We start from the raw sequence: 19,063 nt of genomic DNA, 5'->3' as shown, positions 1-19,063 counted from the left end.
TGACAACACGAAGTCAAGGGTTAAGATCCCCTTACCGGTCATCTTTTAAAAAAAATAAAAGTCAACTAAATACCACTAACTACAAAGTCTGTGTTGAAAATATGTATTCATTATGAACAGCAAACCAATAATCATGCTGTCATAAGCCACACTAACTTCTACTTCTTTCATCACATCAGAAATGTAGTTCAAAAACAAACAAATAAGAAATTTAGCTCTGGGGCTCCACTTTTATACAGGAGTCCAATTTGGATTTTGGTTGAGTGTCTTCTTGTCACAACTCCTGGAATCTCACTTGAACTTTTCTTACCTAATAGCGTTTCTTGGCTCACTTGTCCCTTAAGCTTGGTGATCAGCCAGTCTACTTCTTCTAGCACCTTCTCAGCCTGACTCAGAACAAGTAACTGTGAAAGAAAAGAATGCCTGGCATGGTTCACTACACACAGCAGCTGGGGTCATATAACCATGGTCACCTACAGGTAGGTTACAGGCTTGAGGACACAAGCCACTACAATTTAGTCTTCAAGTGGAATAGTACAGAAGGAATGACAAGGCTATTTGCCATGGCTTGAATCAACACTTACACAGACAGTGGGGGCAGCTGTTCTCAAATTCACCATTGCAAAGTGGTTTGTTTTCTCTACCTCCACATCCTGGAGAGGGAAAGAGAGGTGAGACCTAATGGAAATAAGGCTGTTTCCTTGATCTCTATCTCCACAAAGGGTGTTGAAGGCTCACTATAGTACCTGGTCTATGTCTCCCAGCTGCCCATGGATATCCTGGGACAAGTCACGCAGCAGAGTGACAGGACTCTTACACAAAACATGCAGGCTAAAGAGCAAGTTCATCAAGCTCTTGCAAAACGAAGCATCCTCTAGGAGTAGGAAGAAAAGAAAATTAAAAGCTAAGTTATTACCCAGTCATGTCCTTCAGGTGTGTACCTAACCATAATATGCTGCTCATCACGTCCCAGGCACAGCATTCCCAGTGCTGCACATATTGCAACTAAGCAGTTCTCTCGTGATGGAGCCCTTTTACTCATGTGCCCAAAGAAGGCAGATACTTCCCATTATTAGTCAAAATCACTGTGTATCCAGTATCCTGATGAAGTACATTACCAGAACCCTTGAAATCCCCTCCTGCCTAACTCGCCCCACCAAGGAAACTGCTACCCTGACTTCTAACATGAGATTCGTTTTGTCTGATTTTGAACTTTATCTAAATGGAATCACACAGTAAGTACTCTTTCTTGTGTCTCGCTTCTTTTGTTCCACATTATGTGTGAGATCCATGTTGACATGTACAGGTATAGTTTGTTCATTCTCATTGTATAGTATTCCACTGTGTGAACACATCACAATTCCTTTATTCTATTGCTGATGAACATTTAGGGTTGTTTTTAACTATTAAAATAGTCCTGCTGGGCCGACCCCGTGGCGCACTGGGGAGAGTGCGGCACTGGGAGTGCAGCAGCGCTCCCGCCGCGGGTTCGGATCCTATATAATAATGGCCGGTGTGCTCCCTGGCTGAGGGCGGTGCAGCCGGTCACAAAACGAGACCAAAAAAAAAAAAAAAAGTCCTGCTATGAGAATTCTACATATTTCTGTTGGGAGTGGAATGGCTGGGTGACAGGTATTATTTAATTTTAGTAGTTAGATACTGTCAAATGATTTTCCGGAGTGGTTTTTACCAATTTATACGACCACCAGCAGTGAATAAGAGGTCCAACACTTGGTACAAGTATTATGTATCTTTTTCATTTTGGCCACTCTGGTGAATGTATAACAGGAATACCTTTTCTTTTCTAAATGCTATTTGGTGATGATGGTGTTATATAAAGCCTTTAGGAAACATGGCAGGAAACTTACCCTGGCTGTTTTCCTTGCAAATCTTAGATGTCCAGGATAACATCTGCACGAACTAAATAAGAGATCATTCAGATATTAAAGAAATATGCCAAAGATAGATCTAGGTGTTGTCAGAACAGAAGAGTCCTAGACCTTTCCAAATCTAAGTAAATCACTTGCCAAAACATGGACCTAGATCTAAAGTGGTAATCTACTATGAACGGCATAAAAAGAAGTCCAAAATTATGAGTATTAATGATTAATACAGTGTATGATTTAATTCTCAATGTCTGTGTCCTTATTAAAGGCCAAAGGTCCTGTGCTGGGTCTGAGTCCTTGCACCTGAGCTTGCTCTGTCCCTACCATGGTGGTCTAGAGCTATAAGCTCCTTCTTTTTCTTCCCAAGCCCTCACATTCTCCATAAGACATCTTTAAAAATGTTAGGCTAACAAAGGTGTGGGAGAGGAAGATCCTGGCCATAAGGATAGCAGAATTAGCTTTTAGGAGACAAGAGGCAGAGGCCAAAGGAGGTTGGGGGAGGGAATAAAAGAGGCAAAACAAACAAAAAAACCCAGAATTTTCTTAGATAGGTGAAAGGGACTTAAGTCTTGGGATAGCAGGGATATGCATCACCAGACACATACTCAACTTTCTTCTTCAGTAGTTCTTTGGAACAGGCTTTCAGCTACAAAGGCACTGAAATGCAGTACAATTAAGTGCAAAGGACTAATAAGAATTTAATTTTGATCTGTTGGAAGAAAAAGGTAACCAAAGACGCTAACTGAAAGCTCTCTATGAATTGATATTAAAAGATCTCCAGAATACAGTGTTAAATGAAATAAGCAGGATGCAGGACAAGGTTTTGTGTGAAGAGGGGTAGGGTCAGGAATAAGAATGTATGTTTGTATTTGCTTATACAGGAATAAAGAAACTCTTACAGGATACACAAGAAACTAAAGGTGTTTATTTATTTGGGGAGAGGAGGAACTGAATAGATAGAGGACATGGATAGAGGAAGACCATTTCCTGTAAATCTTTTGGTAATTTCTGGTTTTCAAATCATAAGACTTTATGACCCATTCAAACTTTAATTAAAAAAATTTTAAAGAGGTGGGTCTAAGTGCAGTGGTGTTTACAACCAGTTACAGATTTCTTTGTTCCTTTTCCACTCCCACTGCTTCACTTGACTTGCAAAAAACAAAACAAAACAAACAAAAAATTTTAGAGAGACTACCTGAAGTTAAGGGAGAAGAGGTAGGTGGTGAAAAGTACATTAAAAGATTTTCCTGTATATGTTAGCTTTTCTAAATCCATTAATTTTCCCCCAAACTTCCCCCCACCCCAGTTCTCCGTCTCTGTTTCTTTCCCAGTCCTTTCCTCTTTGCAGCAAAAGTAGCAGTATGAAAGAATGAAGTGATGAAAGTAAAGTGGGGGTGAGTTGTTTGGAGCTAGGATAAAGTGAGCAGCAAAAGTTACTTTTTGGGCTGATCTGGAACTAGGACAACTGGAAATCAGGTCTGCTCTGCAATGGTCAAACACAATAATACTCCCACACTACAGTCTCCCAGAGACTAGCTCTTCCTGAGGCATGGGCTCACATAAGAAGCCTTATACGCTAGGGCTTCAAGTTGTCTTCCTCACAGATCAGGAAGTAGATGTGGTAGGAGCATACAGACCTGGTCTCCTAGGGATGCTCTTTATCATCCTACAGGAAAATTACTCCTGAATGGAACAGACCTATAAAATGTGGCCTTTATCTTATTCTATATATGTGTGAATGCTCATGTGGGTGCACAATTCTACGTATATGTGTGCACACCTACACTATAAACATAAAACACATCTCTGCAGAGTTATTTCTGCTTTGGGACTGTAGTCATACTTTCTGACTTAACCATATTTTGTTAAATTCCTCCCAAACTCAGTGCCAGGTAACTTTGCTGAGAAAGCCAACTGCTAAATGTCAACTACCTTCTTCATAATTAACATACTTTTTTCTTAGAAAAGAAGGTGAAACACCAATAGTGGGAAAGAACACAGGTTAAGAAGGTTGAAGGCACCAAAAATAAACATAAGATTTTTTCTGTAGTGTTTATAGTTTACCCTTGACATTGGCAAACAAACAAAAGCACTATGTTCTTGTCCTGTATGGCTGCATGTAAGTATGTTATGGTAGAAATGCTATGTAGAAAAGGATACATCTTATAGGTCTATATTAACTCAGGTGTAATTTAAATGTATTATTTAAAATAATCTAGACTTCAAGAGGATATTTAGATATAAAGTCTTACAATGCAATAATGCTTGCCTTCTGAGGGATGCTAAATGGGATTGAATGAGTAGTACTATACCTGAGGAGAGGAGGGCTCCAGTAGCTTGGACAAGCTGGAGAGAACAGTTACTAGTAGGAGAGCTTCTTTGCTATTAAAATCGTCCTCTTGGATGCTAAGTAAATTCAACAAGGACCTCTGAGAAAGGAAAGTATACACAGAAACATTAGCAGATATGTTCCTATCAGGGAGAAAAGACATCTAGTTAGAGATTCCAAAGACTGGGACAGAAAGAATTAGAAGCTACCAAAATTCCAAGAGGATAATATCTGAAAATAAACCTGGACTGAACAGCAGTTTCCTGTTTTCAACCATAAGCCTCTTTGAGAATTCTCCTGAAAACTACGGATCCTTTGTCCTCCAACCCCATGCCAAATGATCACTGGGAATGAACTGGGCACCCAATTTCTGGTGGTTCACAGCTCCTTGGAGCCCATCCATTGACCTCAGGTTTAGACCATGCCCAAACCCAGTATTTCCTATACAACTTTCCTGTTACCTGAAATACTACAAATTTTATTATTTGTCAGTCTCTCCCCACTACAATGCAAGCTCCACGAGGATAGGAATTTTTGTCTCTTTTATTCCCTGCTATATCCCTAGCACCTAGAACCATTCCTGGCACATAGTAGAAATTTTAAAGTTATTTGTTAAATAAAGAAATCCTCTGTGATAGAACATCCTGATATTTTGACAACTATTGGATAGAAACAATAAGTTTTATGTGGGGAGCTGCCCACGTCACACCGTAATCGCCATTACAAGATGGCGCCGGCGACACTGACAATCGGCAAAAATAAGTCTAGAGCGCATGTGCTGGGAATTTCCCCACCTCTAGTCTCTGCCTCTCCCGTGGCGTCATCTGGGCTGATGCACGACCGCCAATCAGATGGGAACACGTCCTAGGCGAGGGACTGTCTCTATATAAGGGGCACGGCTCCCCTCGCTCGGGGTCTCCATTTTTAGCAAGCTTATGCTCTTCCTCTCAAGAGGCATTAAAGCTTATCTGCAGAAGGATCCTTTGTGTGCCGCGTCGTTCTTGCTGGCGAGACGGTAGCGCGGGACAGTTTTATTATTCCCTCTTTATGCAGTCTTAAAGACAAAGCCAAATTATACCACGGACTCAAAAACAAAAACATGAACTCCATGCCTTAAAGGGCTCCTGGCTGTCTCTTTATGTCAACCCAGTGATTCTTAGAGGCAATGAGTTCTGCAGGTTAGTGTGGCTAAACACACATCCTCACTAGGATCCTTTTAAAAGCATTATCTTCCATTCTAACATCTATGTCCTGTTGCTTGGATGATCCAGAAAAAATTCTTGTCCTACTTACCCAGTGTCTGCCAGTGGTAAGTCTTACCAACTGCCCCTGCTAACACAGTCCCTTTACAAGGACCCTCAGGCCTCTACAGCAACTTTCCAAGGCTTCTCACCTGAAACTGCCGAATCTGGAATGCTGCTCTTTGAGTAACACTGACGTCTGCATCTTCTCCTTCCTTATCTGTGACATCTAGGAATGGAAAAGAACTCTGTCTTCTTTGATATGGACTCATATTTTCTGAACTTTTAATAGCTAACAATTTTAGGAAGCCAAAAAAGTGTGGAGGTAGATTTAAATGTTTTTTCTAAAATTTTCCAATTTCTTAACACTATATTCCACTATCCAGTCAGTATTTGTGGTTAAATGTAATCCATTAAGTGCCAATCCTCAATCCACTAGATGTCACTCCTTAGCAACATCAGGACTGCTCTCAGGTGTCCTCTAGTAGGTTAACAAATAGAACCAAGGGGTTTGGTTAAAGAGGAGAAATCCAAATCAAGTCAATTTATCCATATTGAAATACCCACCCAGAGCCCTGAGAAACTGCTGAATCTTGGGCTGATAGAACTGTTGCACGGCACTGAATATCTTCTGCAAACCCTCCAAGCACAACAGTGAGATGCTTTTTCCTTTCTCTTTCTTTCCTGACTCTTCCACTGAAGTAGGAATTGAAGTGTACCTCCATAGTAAGACCCTGAAGTGAGGGAAAGTGACAAGTTAATTGAAGTAAAATTATATACAGAAAACTTCATGCCCTGTAGGTAAACAGTTCTATTAATTTTTAAAAACTTACACAATTGTGTAATTTCCCCACAATTCATATTTCCATCACCCCGAAAGTTCCCTTGTGCTCTTTGGTAGTCACTTCTCTCCCATTTCTAAGCAACTAATGATGTGATTTCTGTCCCTATGGTTTTACTTTTTATAAAATATCATATAAAAATGGTATCATTCAATATGTAGCCTTTTGAGTCTGGCTTCATTAACCTAGCATATGCTTTGAGATTCACCTATCTTGTTGCCTGTATTAGTAGACTGTACCATTTTATTGCTGAGCAGTATTCCATTGTATGAATGTAGGTAGTTCATCCATTCACCAGTTTATACATCTATCTGTTGATAAACATTTAGGTGGTTTCCAGATTTTGATATTACAAATAAAGCTGCTATGAACATTTTTGTACAAGCCTTTATATGGACGCTGCTTTCATTTCTTTTGAGTAAATAAGAGTGGCATGCGAAGATTGTACAGGTGTGTACTTAACTTTTAAAGAAACTGTCAAACTGTTTTCCAAAGTAGTTGCACCATTTTACATTCCCACCAATATTATCTAAGAGTTCAAATTCTTCCACATTACATTCATGACAACATTTTGGTCTGGTCAGTCTTTTCAATTTTAGGCAAGTGTTTGATGACATCTCATTACGGTTTTAATCTGCATTTACCTAGTGACTAATTATGTTAACTATCTTTTTGTGTGCTTTGGTGGTGTCCAAATATTTTACCCATTTTTAGATTTGGTTGCTTTCTTATTAATAAATTATAGTTCTTTACATACTCTGCTTACCAATCATTCATCAGACATGTGTTTTGCATATTTTCCCCAAATTCTGTGGCTTATCTTTTCATTTACTTCAGTGTTTTCCAGAGAGCAGTTAAAAAAAAATTTATTTTATGGACTGTGCTTTTGGCGTTATATCTATAAAATCTTTGCCTAAAATGGGGTCACAAGATATTTCTTACGTTTTCTTCTAGAAATTTTATAATTTTGGTTTTATATTTAAGTCTCTAATACATTTTAAGTTAATTTTTGAATATGGTGTGAGAAATGGATAAAGGCTCATTTTTGTGTGTATGTGGGCATTCAATTGTTCTTAAACTATTTGTTGACATGACTTTAGTCATTGAATTACCTTGGTACATTTGTCAAAAGTCAAATGACCATTGAGGATACTTCAAAAAGTTCGTGGAAGGATTCATATTATCTTTTAATTCCATTTTTCCACAAACTTTTGAAGAACCCTTGTATTTGTGTGGGTCTACTTCTGAACTATCTATTCTGTTCCACTGATTCTGCCAATACCACACTGTCTTAAACATAGCAGCTGTATAAAGACCTAAAATCAGGCAGTGAGTCCTTTCTGTTTTTTTATTTCAAACTTGTTTTAGTTATTCTAGGTCCATTACTTTTCCCCATAAATTTTAGAATCATCTTGTCAATTCTTAGGATAAAGTCTGATGGGATTTTGATTGAGTTAAATCTATAGATCAATTTGAGAATTCACATCTTGATAATATTTACTCTTCCATCCATGGACCCTGTATATCTTTCCATTTACCTGGGTCTTCTATGATTTTTCTCATTAATGTTTTGTAGTTTTCATCATACAAATCTTGCACATTTGTTGTATTTATCACTAAGCAGTTCATGTTTTGTGGTGCTACTATAAATGGTACTGTTTTTTGAATTTCAATTTCCAATTGTTCACTGCTATGTAAATAAAAATACAATTTTTTAATACTGACTTCATATCCTGAAACCTTGTTAAACTTACTTAATAGATCTAGTAGCTTTTGTTTATTCTTTGGAATTTCATACACAGACAATTACACTGTCTGCAAATAAAGACAGTGTTATTTCTTCCTTCTAAATCTGGATGCATTTTGTTTCTTTTCCTGCCTTGCTGCACTGGTTAGGAGCCCTAGTATGATGTAGAATAGTAGTGGTGACAGCAAAGAGAGGAAAATACTCAATCTTTCATCATTAAGTATGATGTTAACTGCAGGTTTTTTGTAGACTCCCCTTATCAAATAGAGAACGATCTCTTTTATTCCTGGTTTGCTGAAATATTTTATCATGAATTAATGTTGAATTCTGATTTTCTCATCTATTGAGATGATCATATGGTTTTATCCTTTAGTCTATGGATATTTGAACTACACATTGGTTGACTTACAAATCTTGAACCAATGTTGCATTCCTGAAAAAAATCCCACCTATCTGATATATTATCTTTCTCATAAATAGTTGGACTGAATTTTCTAATATTTTTTGTATCTATATATTCATGAGATAAATTGGTCTGTTTTCTTTTAATGTCTTTGTCTGGGTCTGGTATCGTGGTAATACTGGCCTCATTAAATGGGCTAAAACATGCTCTCTCTCTTCTATTTTCTGAAAGAGTTTGCAAAGAATTGGTATTACTTCTTAAATGTTTGGTAGAACTTACCACTGAAAGAGATCTAGGTCTGGAGTTCTGAGAGAAAATTCTGAACCACAAATTCAATTTCTTTTATAGAAACAGGATTACTTAGGTTACCTATACTTGAATGAGCTGTCAAAAACTTGTCCATTTTACTTATTAAATTTATTGGCATAAATCAATGTTCTATTATTGATTTTTTAATGTCTGTAGGGTCAGTAGTGAGTCCCCTCTTCCTCATTTCTGATATTTATATCTGTGTCTTCTACCTTTTCCTACTTAATCTGGCTAAGGTTTATTAAATTTAATGTTTTCACATAACTTGCTTTCTTTCATTTTCTCTGTTTTCCTATTTTCATCTTCAATAATTCTGCATTTGTCTTTACTATTTCCTTCCTTCTGCTTACTTATTTTAATTTGTTCTTTTTCTGCTTTCTTAATGTGAAAACATATATTTGAGACGAGATTTTTTTTTTTTGGTGGCTGGTTGGTATGGGGATCCAGACCCTTTAACCTTGATGTTAATAACATCATGCTCTAACCAAGAGGCTTGAGATTTTTTTATCAACACCTGCTATAAATTTCTACCTAAACAGTGCTTCAGCTGGATCATATACATTTTGATATGCTTGTATATTCTGTTTTCTTCAAAATATTGTTTCATTTCCCTTATGACTTTCTCTTTAACTATGGGTTATTTATAGAGGTACATATAATTTCCAGTATATGAGAATTACCCAGATATCAGTTATTCTTTCTTTTTGTGTGTATGTAATTGTCTTCTTGTTTAATTCTGTTGTGGTCAGAGAAAATACTGATTTGTATTTTTTAAATTTGTTGAGTTTGTCTCATGGCCCAAAATATGATCCACCTTGGTGAATGTACCATGTGCACATGAAAAGACTGTATTTTGAAGCTGTTGTTGAGTGTTCTATAAATGTCAATTAAGTCAAGCTAGAGGACAGTGTTGTTCAGGTCTTGTACATCCTTCCTAATTTTCTATCTACTAGTTCTGTTTATTACTGAGACAGAATTGATTAATAATTAAGAGCTTATCTATTTTTCCTTCTATTGGTTTTTGCTTCAACTATTTTGACACTATTGCCAGGTATACACACATTTAGAATTGTTATGTCTACTTGATGAATCATTTAATCATTATGTAATACTCCTCTCTCTTCCTGGTAACAGAATAACATTTTATATATGATTAACAACCCACATCAAAGCAGGACTAGAAAAAAGACCTAATATCAGTACTGCACTTTTGCTCTTCAGGCATACCCAATCTTAAACTGCCTTCCTCCTCCACCCCCAATTTCCTCTCCTGGAGACTCCACAGCAAGTGGAACAGGTTTCTGAGGGCCGGCATAGCTTACCGAGTTATGTCACAGATGTTCTGAAAGATTTTGTCTGGGTTTTGGCCGTCAGGACCACTCACATGCCCAGTTTCCTTTAACTGCTGCATTTTCTGCACAGCTACATTCACTGCATAGCGCATAAACTCATTGCTGGACCTGAGAACAGACAGACTCTCTTCATGGCTTTGGGTACTATCCCTGCAAAGAGAGGAAAAAAAGAGAGTCCTCTATTGCTATTGGAATCTGAAATTAAGCTTTCTAGGGACTGTTCAGAACAGCAGCATCCCAGAAGCTCTGAATGGCATACTCTTTAGGCAGCCCATGCCAGAGTCACTGCCATAGCTGCCCTTTTACAATCATCATTCTTAGTGTTATCTCATTTTCTCCCCCTCCCCAAATCCTTTAATTTGATAAAATTTAAGTCAGTCTTAGTCTTTCTTTAGCTTTTTTATTATTGTTGTCCCTTTGTTTTTTTAATTCAGTTTTTTTCTTCCCTTTTTATCTGTTATTGTGTTCAAGTTACTTAAGGTAGATTCTACTTACAACACCCTGTTGGAATTTATCCCTATCTTTTCAATCACTGGTCCACTGTTTCTGATTTTTCCTTTAATAATTCAAGGTACTTCTTTAAAGCGCCAACCTAGGATTGTCTGGCCTTCATTCCAAGACAATTAAAATTGCCTAACCAGTTTTTTACTGTATATACGTTAAGAATTGTGAATCCAAACTAGGTATACAAGTGAACCTGAGTAGGTGTTACCATCTTCACTGAGCTGCTTTCTTTTTTTTTTCCCCTCATCTACTTGGCTTAAATTCTGTTTTTATTTATTTTTGTTTATTTTTGTATATAATATCTTATTCTTATTTTTTTCACATTTTAAAAATCAATAATTCCTTAATATAATCACACATTAAACATGTTTAAATTTCTCCAATTTTCTATCCCTCCCTCTTTCTTACAATTGATTTGTTTACATCAGGATCCAAACAAATTCTCCTTGTTGCATTGGTTGCTATGTCAGCTATCTTTTAAGTTTCTTTAAACTATAGGTTCCCCCTTCATATAATTTTTTCCTCTTTACCCCATAATGTTTCCCAAAGTCTGGATTTACTGGCATGAGCTGCTGTCTTTAAGCACTCTAATTGAACCTTACCTGAAAAGGGCAGTGAGAAGATCAGACACAAATTTCATGGACAAAAAACTATCATTTGTTTTGTTGGCCATTTTATTTTTGCCTTTACCAGCTTTTTCGTTAAGGATGTCAGAGAGTTTCTTGTAACACATAAATAAGCTCAGAACCTCCTCAAACTTACTCTTACTGTATAAAAGGAAAAAGAGACCATCAAGGACAAATATCAGTATATCAAGGTTCACTTTTACATACAGTAATAAAGAAATCACAATGCGTCTTTAAACATTAAAAATGAATGGACCTTCATTAACATAGCACTCCCAGGTCATATCAATCTATCTAGGTTTTTTTTTTTTCCACTCCCTTGTTTACACCAAACAATGAAGAGCACAAAAGTCTAATAAGACTACCAATCAAAATTTATCTATTAAAATAAGAAATTCTAGAGTTCAGGATCTGGGGTACTTTGAATAAATAAAAACTTTCTGGAGGGACAACATTCACAGGCCTGACTGGCATATGCTTCATTGTTCTCCAGTGGAAAGAACATAGTTTGGTCTTAGGCTAGATGTCCATTTAAGAGATACAATCATAGTCTGTGGTCTATTTAGTGCCTAGCATATTGATAGTTTTTAAAAAAAAAAACTACAAGTGGAATCATAGCAATACCTTACCTGAAATTACTTATCGAGAAATTGTATTCTATTAGAACCTCACAAACTCCCATCACAAGAAAAGCACAGATATTATTTTTGATGCCAATATCAGTGCTCTGGGAAAAATCTGTTGATTTATCCTAAAAGATACAAGATCTAAATTAGGAAGCTACTAAAAAACCCCATTATTCAATACAGCTGAAGACTCGGCAATTACCAGTTCAAAGTCTTCCAGCTCACTCTTAATCATTCTATTAGTAATAGACTCCAACATATCATCTAGGTCTTGGTAGAATCCCTCTTCTTCCTCCTCATCTCCCTGCTGTAGGGAGATCACTTTACTCTTATACCAGGCCAAACAATGCTGAATACAACACAACAGATGATCCTGTAGAAGAAAATAAGTAATTAAGTAAATTATTCTTGAGTGTTCATAATCAGCAAATAATTCTTATTTATAAGGCTAAAGTACACTATTCACTAGCATCACAAATTAAGTCCCCTGAATTAACAAAACTGAAAAAAATTAATTGAACTAACAAAGGCACTGTTCTCTAAACCTTTCTCAAAGGAATTGGCCTTATAAGTAGCAGACGCCTCAGAATGCAACATTAGATGTGCTTTATCTGGTCTGATACAAACACCCCTTGAACCAGGTTATGATGTTAAATCCTCTCTAGTTCCTTTGAGTCCCAGACGCTATTCTAAAGATAGAGGTTTATGTTGAAGAGGAGACTAACACAGCATCTTAGATCTAGGTTGAGGACATCTCATGGGACAGAAGGCACACAAATGAAGGCAGGATATGGCAAATGAAAGACTCCCCGCTTTCCCTTTCCATGAATTCTAAGTCATGTGGGGTGGGAAGTTTCAACTTTTATGTTCTCTTCCCTTTCTGAGGCTAGATAACAATAGAAAATCAACCTGTCCTAGCTCCTCTGATGATTCAACAGAGTGCCAATTCTAACTCAGTCTAAATCATATACTCCCTCCAGACTAATAAAGCAGGTCCCCGGGTTCATCTGCTCCTAGGTGACATCCCTTCCCCCATTCTAAAGTATATTTATTTACTGTATATAATTCAAGATTTATAAACAGGAGATAAGATATTACTTGGGAGAAGTGGTAGATGCCTTGATTTAATAAAGTGCTAACACGCAGATAGCTTACCAATAGATCCAAGGTGATAATGGGTCATAAATTGTAAGCAGGGAAGATTTAAGAGTAAAAATTCTTAGAAGAATCAGGAATAGTGTTTCACAGAGAAAGAAAGATATCTCTTCTGAAGATCAACCTTGTCCATAACAGTAAAAATAATGGTTATAGGAGGAATAAAAGTCTCACCAGTGGTTCTTGTAGACAGATCTGATCTCCTTGGGTCAGAATACAAGCTTCAAATTTCAGAGGAGGTAGCAGATCAGGTTTTGGCTCATAGAACTGTTTTAACTGTATATAGTGAGGGAAAAAAAGACATCATAAAAACATGAAAAGCTTCATGAGCTAACTAGTCAAGTTAATGTCTCCTTTAATGAAATGCCTTCTAAGACATGTTTCCCAACTGTCCAAAGAACAATGCAGCAAAATTTGTATTGCTTTGGCTTGCCTACATCCTTTGCCCTTGCTTTAAGAATTGTACTGATTAGGATCATCATTCCTATTTCACTTCTACCATACTCCTCACATCAATTCCTAGACTTGTACAGGCAATCTACATTTTCAATATAGCTTGGTAGTTGAGAATATAGGTTCTATAGTCAAATTGGCTGAGTCCAAAATCCCAGTACTACCACTTATTACTGATTTTGATAAAGGTATCCATACTTTGGTTCCTCATCTGAAAAATGAAGATATTATTAATATAAATGTATAAGGCTGTATAAGGATTAAACATGACAATAGATGTAAAGTGCTTCAAACACTAATTGGCATATAATAGGGCTGAAAAAAAAAGCTAGCTATTTTTCTCCTTTTTACTTTTGGAGTACATAGAATTTTATTTGTCTGCATATTAACCTGAATCAGGAAGCACTGCTCTGTCTGCAAACAAAATTTTCAAGTCTTGTTAAATGGGTTAATGTAGATGGGTTGATCATTAGAGTTTGAAAGACACAATATAGCTAAAAGGATACAAATTTTATATAGGCTCAGGCCCAATGCCCAATGAAAAGCCTTTGATGGATAGTATAGGACCTTCCAATAATTTCCACACATCTGAGAACTTAATTTCAAATGGAGCTTCTTCAGCAGAACTATCACATAGCAATGGCTTGGCGGGTTGGGGGTGGGGGGGACGGAGAGCACACTCTTGTTTCCATTTCTAGCAAAATGATGGACCAGGGATCTAGAGAAATGCTCTGATAGAGAACAATAAAAACTGTATGGCATGTAGAATTATATCTCAATAAAGCTGTTACCAAAAAAGATTTAAATCAATGTTTAATGAATAAATGTTGAGTGAAAGTTTTTATTTACACAAGATATTCTCCATCTGAATTCTTCTCATCTTGATAGTCTTTTGAAATATTTCATAATTTAAAAATATTTTTAAACTGAAATGTACAGAAAGTAACCTAACAGATATCCATGTATCTGTTACCCAGATTTAACAGATGTAAATATTTTGCTATATTTGCTGCAGATCCCTTTTTTCCAGAAATTACATAACAGATACAGCTGCTTGATAGCCCTTGCACAAAATGGTTCTTCAAAATATCCTCTTGACTTAGGATGTAAAATGTTAACTCAAAAAGTAACTGTTAGATGATGGCAATATGGCAGGTAGGTAAGTGGTGACTGAAATAAAACCACCCAGAACTATACCACATACCCCAGGCATGTTCACAATGTACCAGTGCACTAACTGGGAATTATTTTATATTTTAGAAGGTCTGGAAAACATCAATTCCCTCTCAGTGTCTCATTATCTCTTTCCCCTGTATCCATAAAAATATTGTTTACCTGTGAGAGAAGGATCTGCATGATTGAATTAGCCAGCTTAGAGTTCCTTCGAAGAACATCGTAGAACCCCTAAGAGGAATCAAATAGAGAACAAAGAAGCTCCTTCAAAAGAGATACTAGTGATTTGGACAATCATAACTTTAAAATAACACTACCTTTCTTTATCCTATTCTCAGTGCTTTGATAAAGATGGAGACTGTACTTGTTAGAGGGAGAAATAATTCAGAAAGTTTAGATTACTTGCCTAAACTAAAAAGAGATCTCTGATCACTGAGAACTGAATTAACAATCTGACCATAATCCTCACAATTTTTAAGCAACAGGCCACTCTCACTTTGGAGTACTCTGCCCCTTCACAGTCAGGGATGTCCTAGGCCTCTATTCTTTTCTCTCGTCCTATATTAGCAGCCTTCCCTTTTTCACACTTTTGACATTTTTCACACTTAGTTTCAAAGTGCCTCCTGGCCCTAAACACCCTAACACGAATGACCATGATATTTTTTCCAATCCAAAATTTCTGAGTTTGGTCGGTTAGCTCAGTTGGTTAGAGTGTGGCCTTGTAACACCAAGGTCACAGTTCAATTCCCAGTACCGGCCAGCCGCCAAAAAAAAAAAATCCTCGAGAGAACTTTCATTTTGAAACCTAGAAAAGAGGTTGTACAGTCCATCTATGAGAAAAAGCAAGAGAGAACTGATAAAAAAAATTTGTTTAAAGAAAAGAAACAAAGGAAGATTAGCCCTAACAGGCATTACAATATTTTACAAATGTATAAGGATAATAAAAAGACACTTCATTTTGGCACAAAAATATACAGTAAAATAAAGGAATAGCATACAAATGGAAATAGACAGTACAAATAAAGGAGATAATAATGTCTGAACAACTAATCTGGCAGAAAAAGTTAGCTCCTTATATATAATATCAAAACAAATTCCAAATGAATTAAATAGCCGAACATAAAAAAAAAAAAGCATAAAAAAACTACAAGAAAATATTAGTGAATATTCACTGGAAGGATACAGACTCTACACATAAAAATGATAGAAGGACAAAAATCAATAGATTTAATAACCAAAATTATTAATTCTGTACATCTTAAAGGGTCATACTAATAAAAAAAAATCAAATGGAAATCTGGCATACACTTCCAATAAATATGACAATAAGTGTTTATATCAATACTTAAAAGATTTTTCACATTATTTCAAGTGTGTTGATAAAAAAGCTTTTACAAACCAATGATGTACAAAGTCTTTGATGAATAAAGTAACAATATCCTAATAATTAGGTTTAGGTTTATGACTCATTTCAAGTTAATGTTTTCAAAAAATCTGGGGCTGGTTGGCCAGTTAGCTTATCTGGTTAGACCTTGGTGTTGTAACAACAAGGTCAAGGGTCCAGATCCCTGTACTGACCAGCTGCCAAACAAAAAAATTTGAAGCTAAATAAGGCTTGAGATTTTTTTCTTTTGTTTTTGGCAGATAAACAGTTCCCTACACTAACACAAAGCTTTCCCTAAATAAGAGTGGCTCACTGTGCCTAAACTGTACAATGTGGTTTATACAAAATATCTGTTTTTCTCCTGGAAATTTGAAATTCTGGTACATGCTAAGCATAGGGTGCCTATGGGTCCAGCCCTAATAAAAACGTTGGGTGCCTCTGATAAGCTTCCCTAGTATACAACACTTTGCACATGTTGTCACAACTCATATGCTAGAGGAATTAAGTGAATCCTATGCAATACCACTTGGAGAGGGCTCTTGGAAGTTTGAGCCTGGTTTCCTCCAGACTTCATCATATGCACCTCTTTCCTCTGCTGTTTATGCATTGTATCCTTGAAGTGTAATAAATCTTAGGTGTAAGAACAAATATATGCTGAGTTTTTTGAGTTCTTCTAGTGAAATTTTAAAACCTGGAGGTGATCTTGAGGACCCCCAATATAATGAACAATTGTTCCAGCCCCTTTTGTTGAAAACACCATCCTTTCCCTTATTGAATTACTTTGGGATCTTTGTCAAAACTCCACTGATGAACCTTATACTTTTTCAATTGTTTTATTATTCTGAGTCCTTTATATTCCATATAAATTTTAGAACCAACTTCTTAATTTCTTAAAAAAAAAAAAAGCCTTCTGGGTTTCAGTTGGGATTACATTAAATCCATAAATCTATTTGAGACTTAAAATATTAATTATACTGAGCATTCTAATCTGTGAACCATGGCATATCTCTCCACTTTTTTATTCTTTGATTTCTCTCAGCAATATTTTGAGATATCTTGCAATATCTTGCATTTTTTAAATTTGCTTTCTTTTTAAAAATTTTATTCTGGCACACATTTTGTTAAATTTATCCTTAAGGATTTCATTTTTAATCAATTTTAAATATTATCTTACTTCAATTTCTAATTGTTCATTGCTAGCATATAGGACTATACTTGATTTTTGCATGGTTATTGATCTTGTATCCCACAACCTTACTAAACTCACTTTTCTGTAGATTCTTTGTATTGTTTATTCTATGAGAATCGAGACAGCTTGACTTCTTTCTTTTAAATATGCATGCCTTTATTTCTTTGTTTTGCCTTACTGCTCTGAACAGGATCTCTACTACAATGTCAAATAAATGTACTGAGAACAAATACCCTGGTTCCTAATCATAGGGGAAAGCATTTATTTATTCACTGTTTATATTAGATGAAGGTTTCATAGACATCCTTTATTAGGTTGAGGAAGTTCCCTTCCAATCCTAGTTTGCTGAGAGTTTCTAAGAGATTTTATCACAAAATGGTGTTGAGTAAAGTTTTTTTAATGATTAAAAAAAAATTCAGTGCTTGCCAGGGTGTGCAAAGAGACTTTTAAATGTTATAATCTCTGACCCAGCAATGTGGTCAAACATTCGGGTACAACAACCCTTATAGTGAAAAACCAGAAACAGCTGAGATGCTCCAAAAATGAGACAATTATTACATATCCAAAAAGAACACTTTATTTGGCACTAAAAATAATGTTGTGAAAGAATATTTAATGAAATGGAAAAATGATTACAACATAATGTTAAGAGATAAGAGCTATATAAATCTTATAATTCCAATTTTCTATAAATATGTATATATTATTGGTGAGATTGGCAATAATATTAAAAAAACTTTTTTTTTGTATTCTCCATATTTTCTATAGTAAGCCTGAAAAATACAGTGCCTGGCAACTATTATAGCTCAATAAATGTTTATTTTAAGATATCAAATGAAGGTATTTTAATAGTTGCTCTCTGAAATGAATTCCACTTAATCTACTTGCTAATCTAATGCTCTCCATTCCTTCTATGAAACATGTATGCTGAAGTATATGGCATACTAAATGCTAAAAATAGTAGTGAATCCTCCATGACTGCACATTTCCATTCCCACTAGTTGAGTTATATGCTAATCACAGGTCAGTGGTTATAATCTGTTCTCTCTTTTTGCTAACTATACTGTCATTATAACTATGTGATTTAATCAGACATTCTGTAAACTGTTGAAAACCAAGTGAAAAGAAAAAAAAGTTGTTTTTATAAAAACTAAGTCAAATGTTTTGGAAAGACTTAATAAAATTAAGTCTCTAAAACCAATTTCTGATGAATTAGGGGTAAGACAATTCTAAGAAGTTAGGGAAAAAACTGAACCCACCTAAAATGTTTCTGCACTAAAACTGTACCCGAAGTATCAGCGTTTTCATGCCACTTTCATTAAACAAAACTTTGAAATTATAGGCAATAAATTAAGGGTATGTATGGTTTGCATGAGAGAAAGGAGTCCCAAATGGGAAACTCATACTCAAAAAACAAAACAAAATGAACAACCAAAATAAATCAAAAGACTGGCAAATTAACAGTACATTCTAAAACATTTAAGGTGTATCATCTATTATATATATTCCTCACCTTAAGCAACTTTTTGACTTGACTAATCATCATTACCTACTGGTCCTAACTGCATCAAATAAGAGCATATCTGCTGCTCTTTTATAAGCAGGAAAAAAATTATTAAAATCAAAAGGACTATTTGTTGGTGTTGCTACATTCCTTCCACTCCAACTTACTTCATAAAGCATGAGTCGAACATCAGCTTGCTGGCCTAAGCATCTCCTCAAACTATCCATGATCTCAAGGCAAAAAGTTTCATTGGCGACAGAATTATAACGGCTGTGAACATCCACGTGAACCTGAAAGAGAGGCCAGTTCGTGTCTATCTTACCTACCAAAGTAATTTTCA

General features: G+C 35.9%; 1 protein-coding gene across 2 annotated transcripts in view; it reads right to left on the bottom strand.

Annotated features, from left to right (window-relative positions):
• FANCI (FA complementation group I) overlaps positions 1-19,063 on the bottom strand; it is an 86,357-nt gene that overhangs the window by 8,869 nt on the left and 58,425 nt on the right. The window contains exons 17-30 of one of the 2 annotated variants that reach the window (XM_063088771.1): positions 18,891-19,013; positions 14,809-14,877; positions 13,195-13,296; positions 12,068-12,238; positions 11,869-11,990; positions 11,216-11,380; positions 10,080-10,259; positions 6,024-6,190; positions 5,609-5,685; positions 4,199-4,315; positions 1,869-1,920; positions 747-874; positions 585-653; positions 311-404 (exon numbers count right to left, since the gene is read on the bottom strand). In XM_063088771.1, the coding sequence (XP_062944841.1) occupies positions 311-404; positions 585-653; positions 747-874; positions 1,869-1,920; positions 4,199-4,315; positions 5,609-5,685; positions 6,024-6,190; positions 10,080-10,259; positions 11,216-11,380; positions 11,869-11,990; positions 12,068-12,238; positions 13,195-13,296; positions 14,809-14,877; positions 18,891-19,013 (1,636 nt within the window). The remainder of the gene's footprint in view (positions 1-310; positions 405-584; positions 654-746; positions 875-1,868; positions 1,921-4,198; positions 4,316-5,608; positions 5,686-6,023; positions 6,191-10,079; positions 10,260-11,215; positions 11,381-11,868; positions 11,991-12,067; positions 12,239-13,194; positions 13,297-14,808; positions 14,878-18,890; positions 19,014-19,063) is intronic. The other variant, XM_063088772.1, reaches the window with a different exon arrangement.

This window comes from Cynocephalus volans, chromosome 3, assembly GCF_027409185.1.
Source record: "Cynocephalus volans isolate mCynVol1 chromosome 3, mCynVol1.pri, whole genome shotgun sequence".
Classification (NCBI taxonomy): domain Eukaryota; kingdom Metazoa; phylum Chordata; class Mammalia; order Dermoptera; family Cynocephalidae; genus Cynocephalus; species Cynocephalus volans.
The sequence above is the reverse complement of the archived record's forward strand: the minus strand, read 5'-3'. Positions and strand labels throughout refer to the sequence as shown.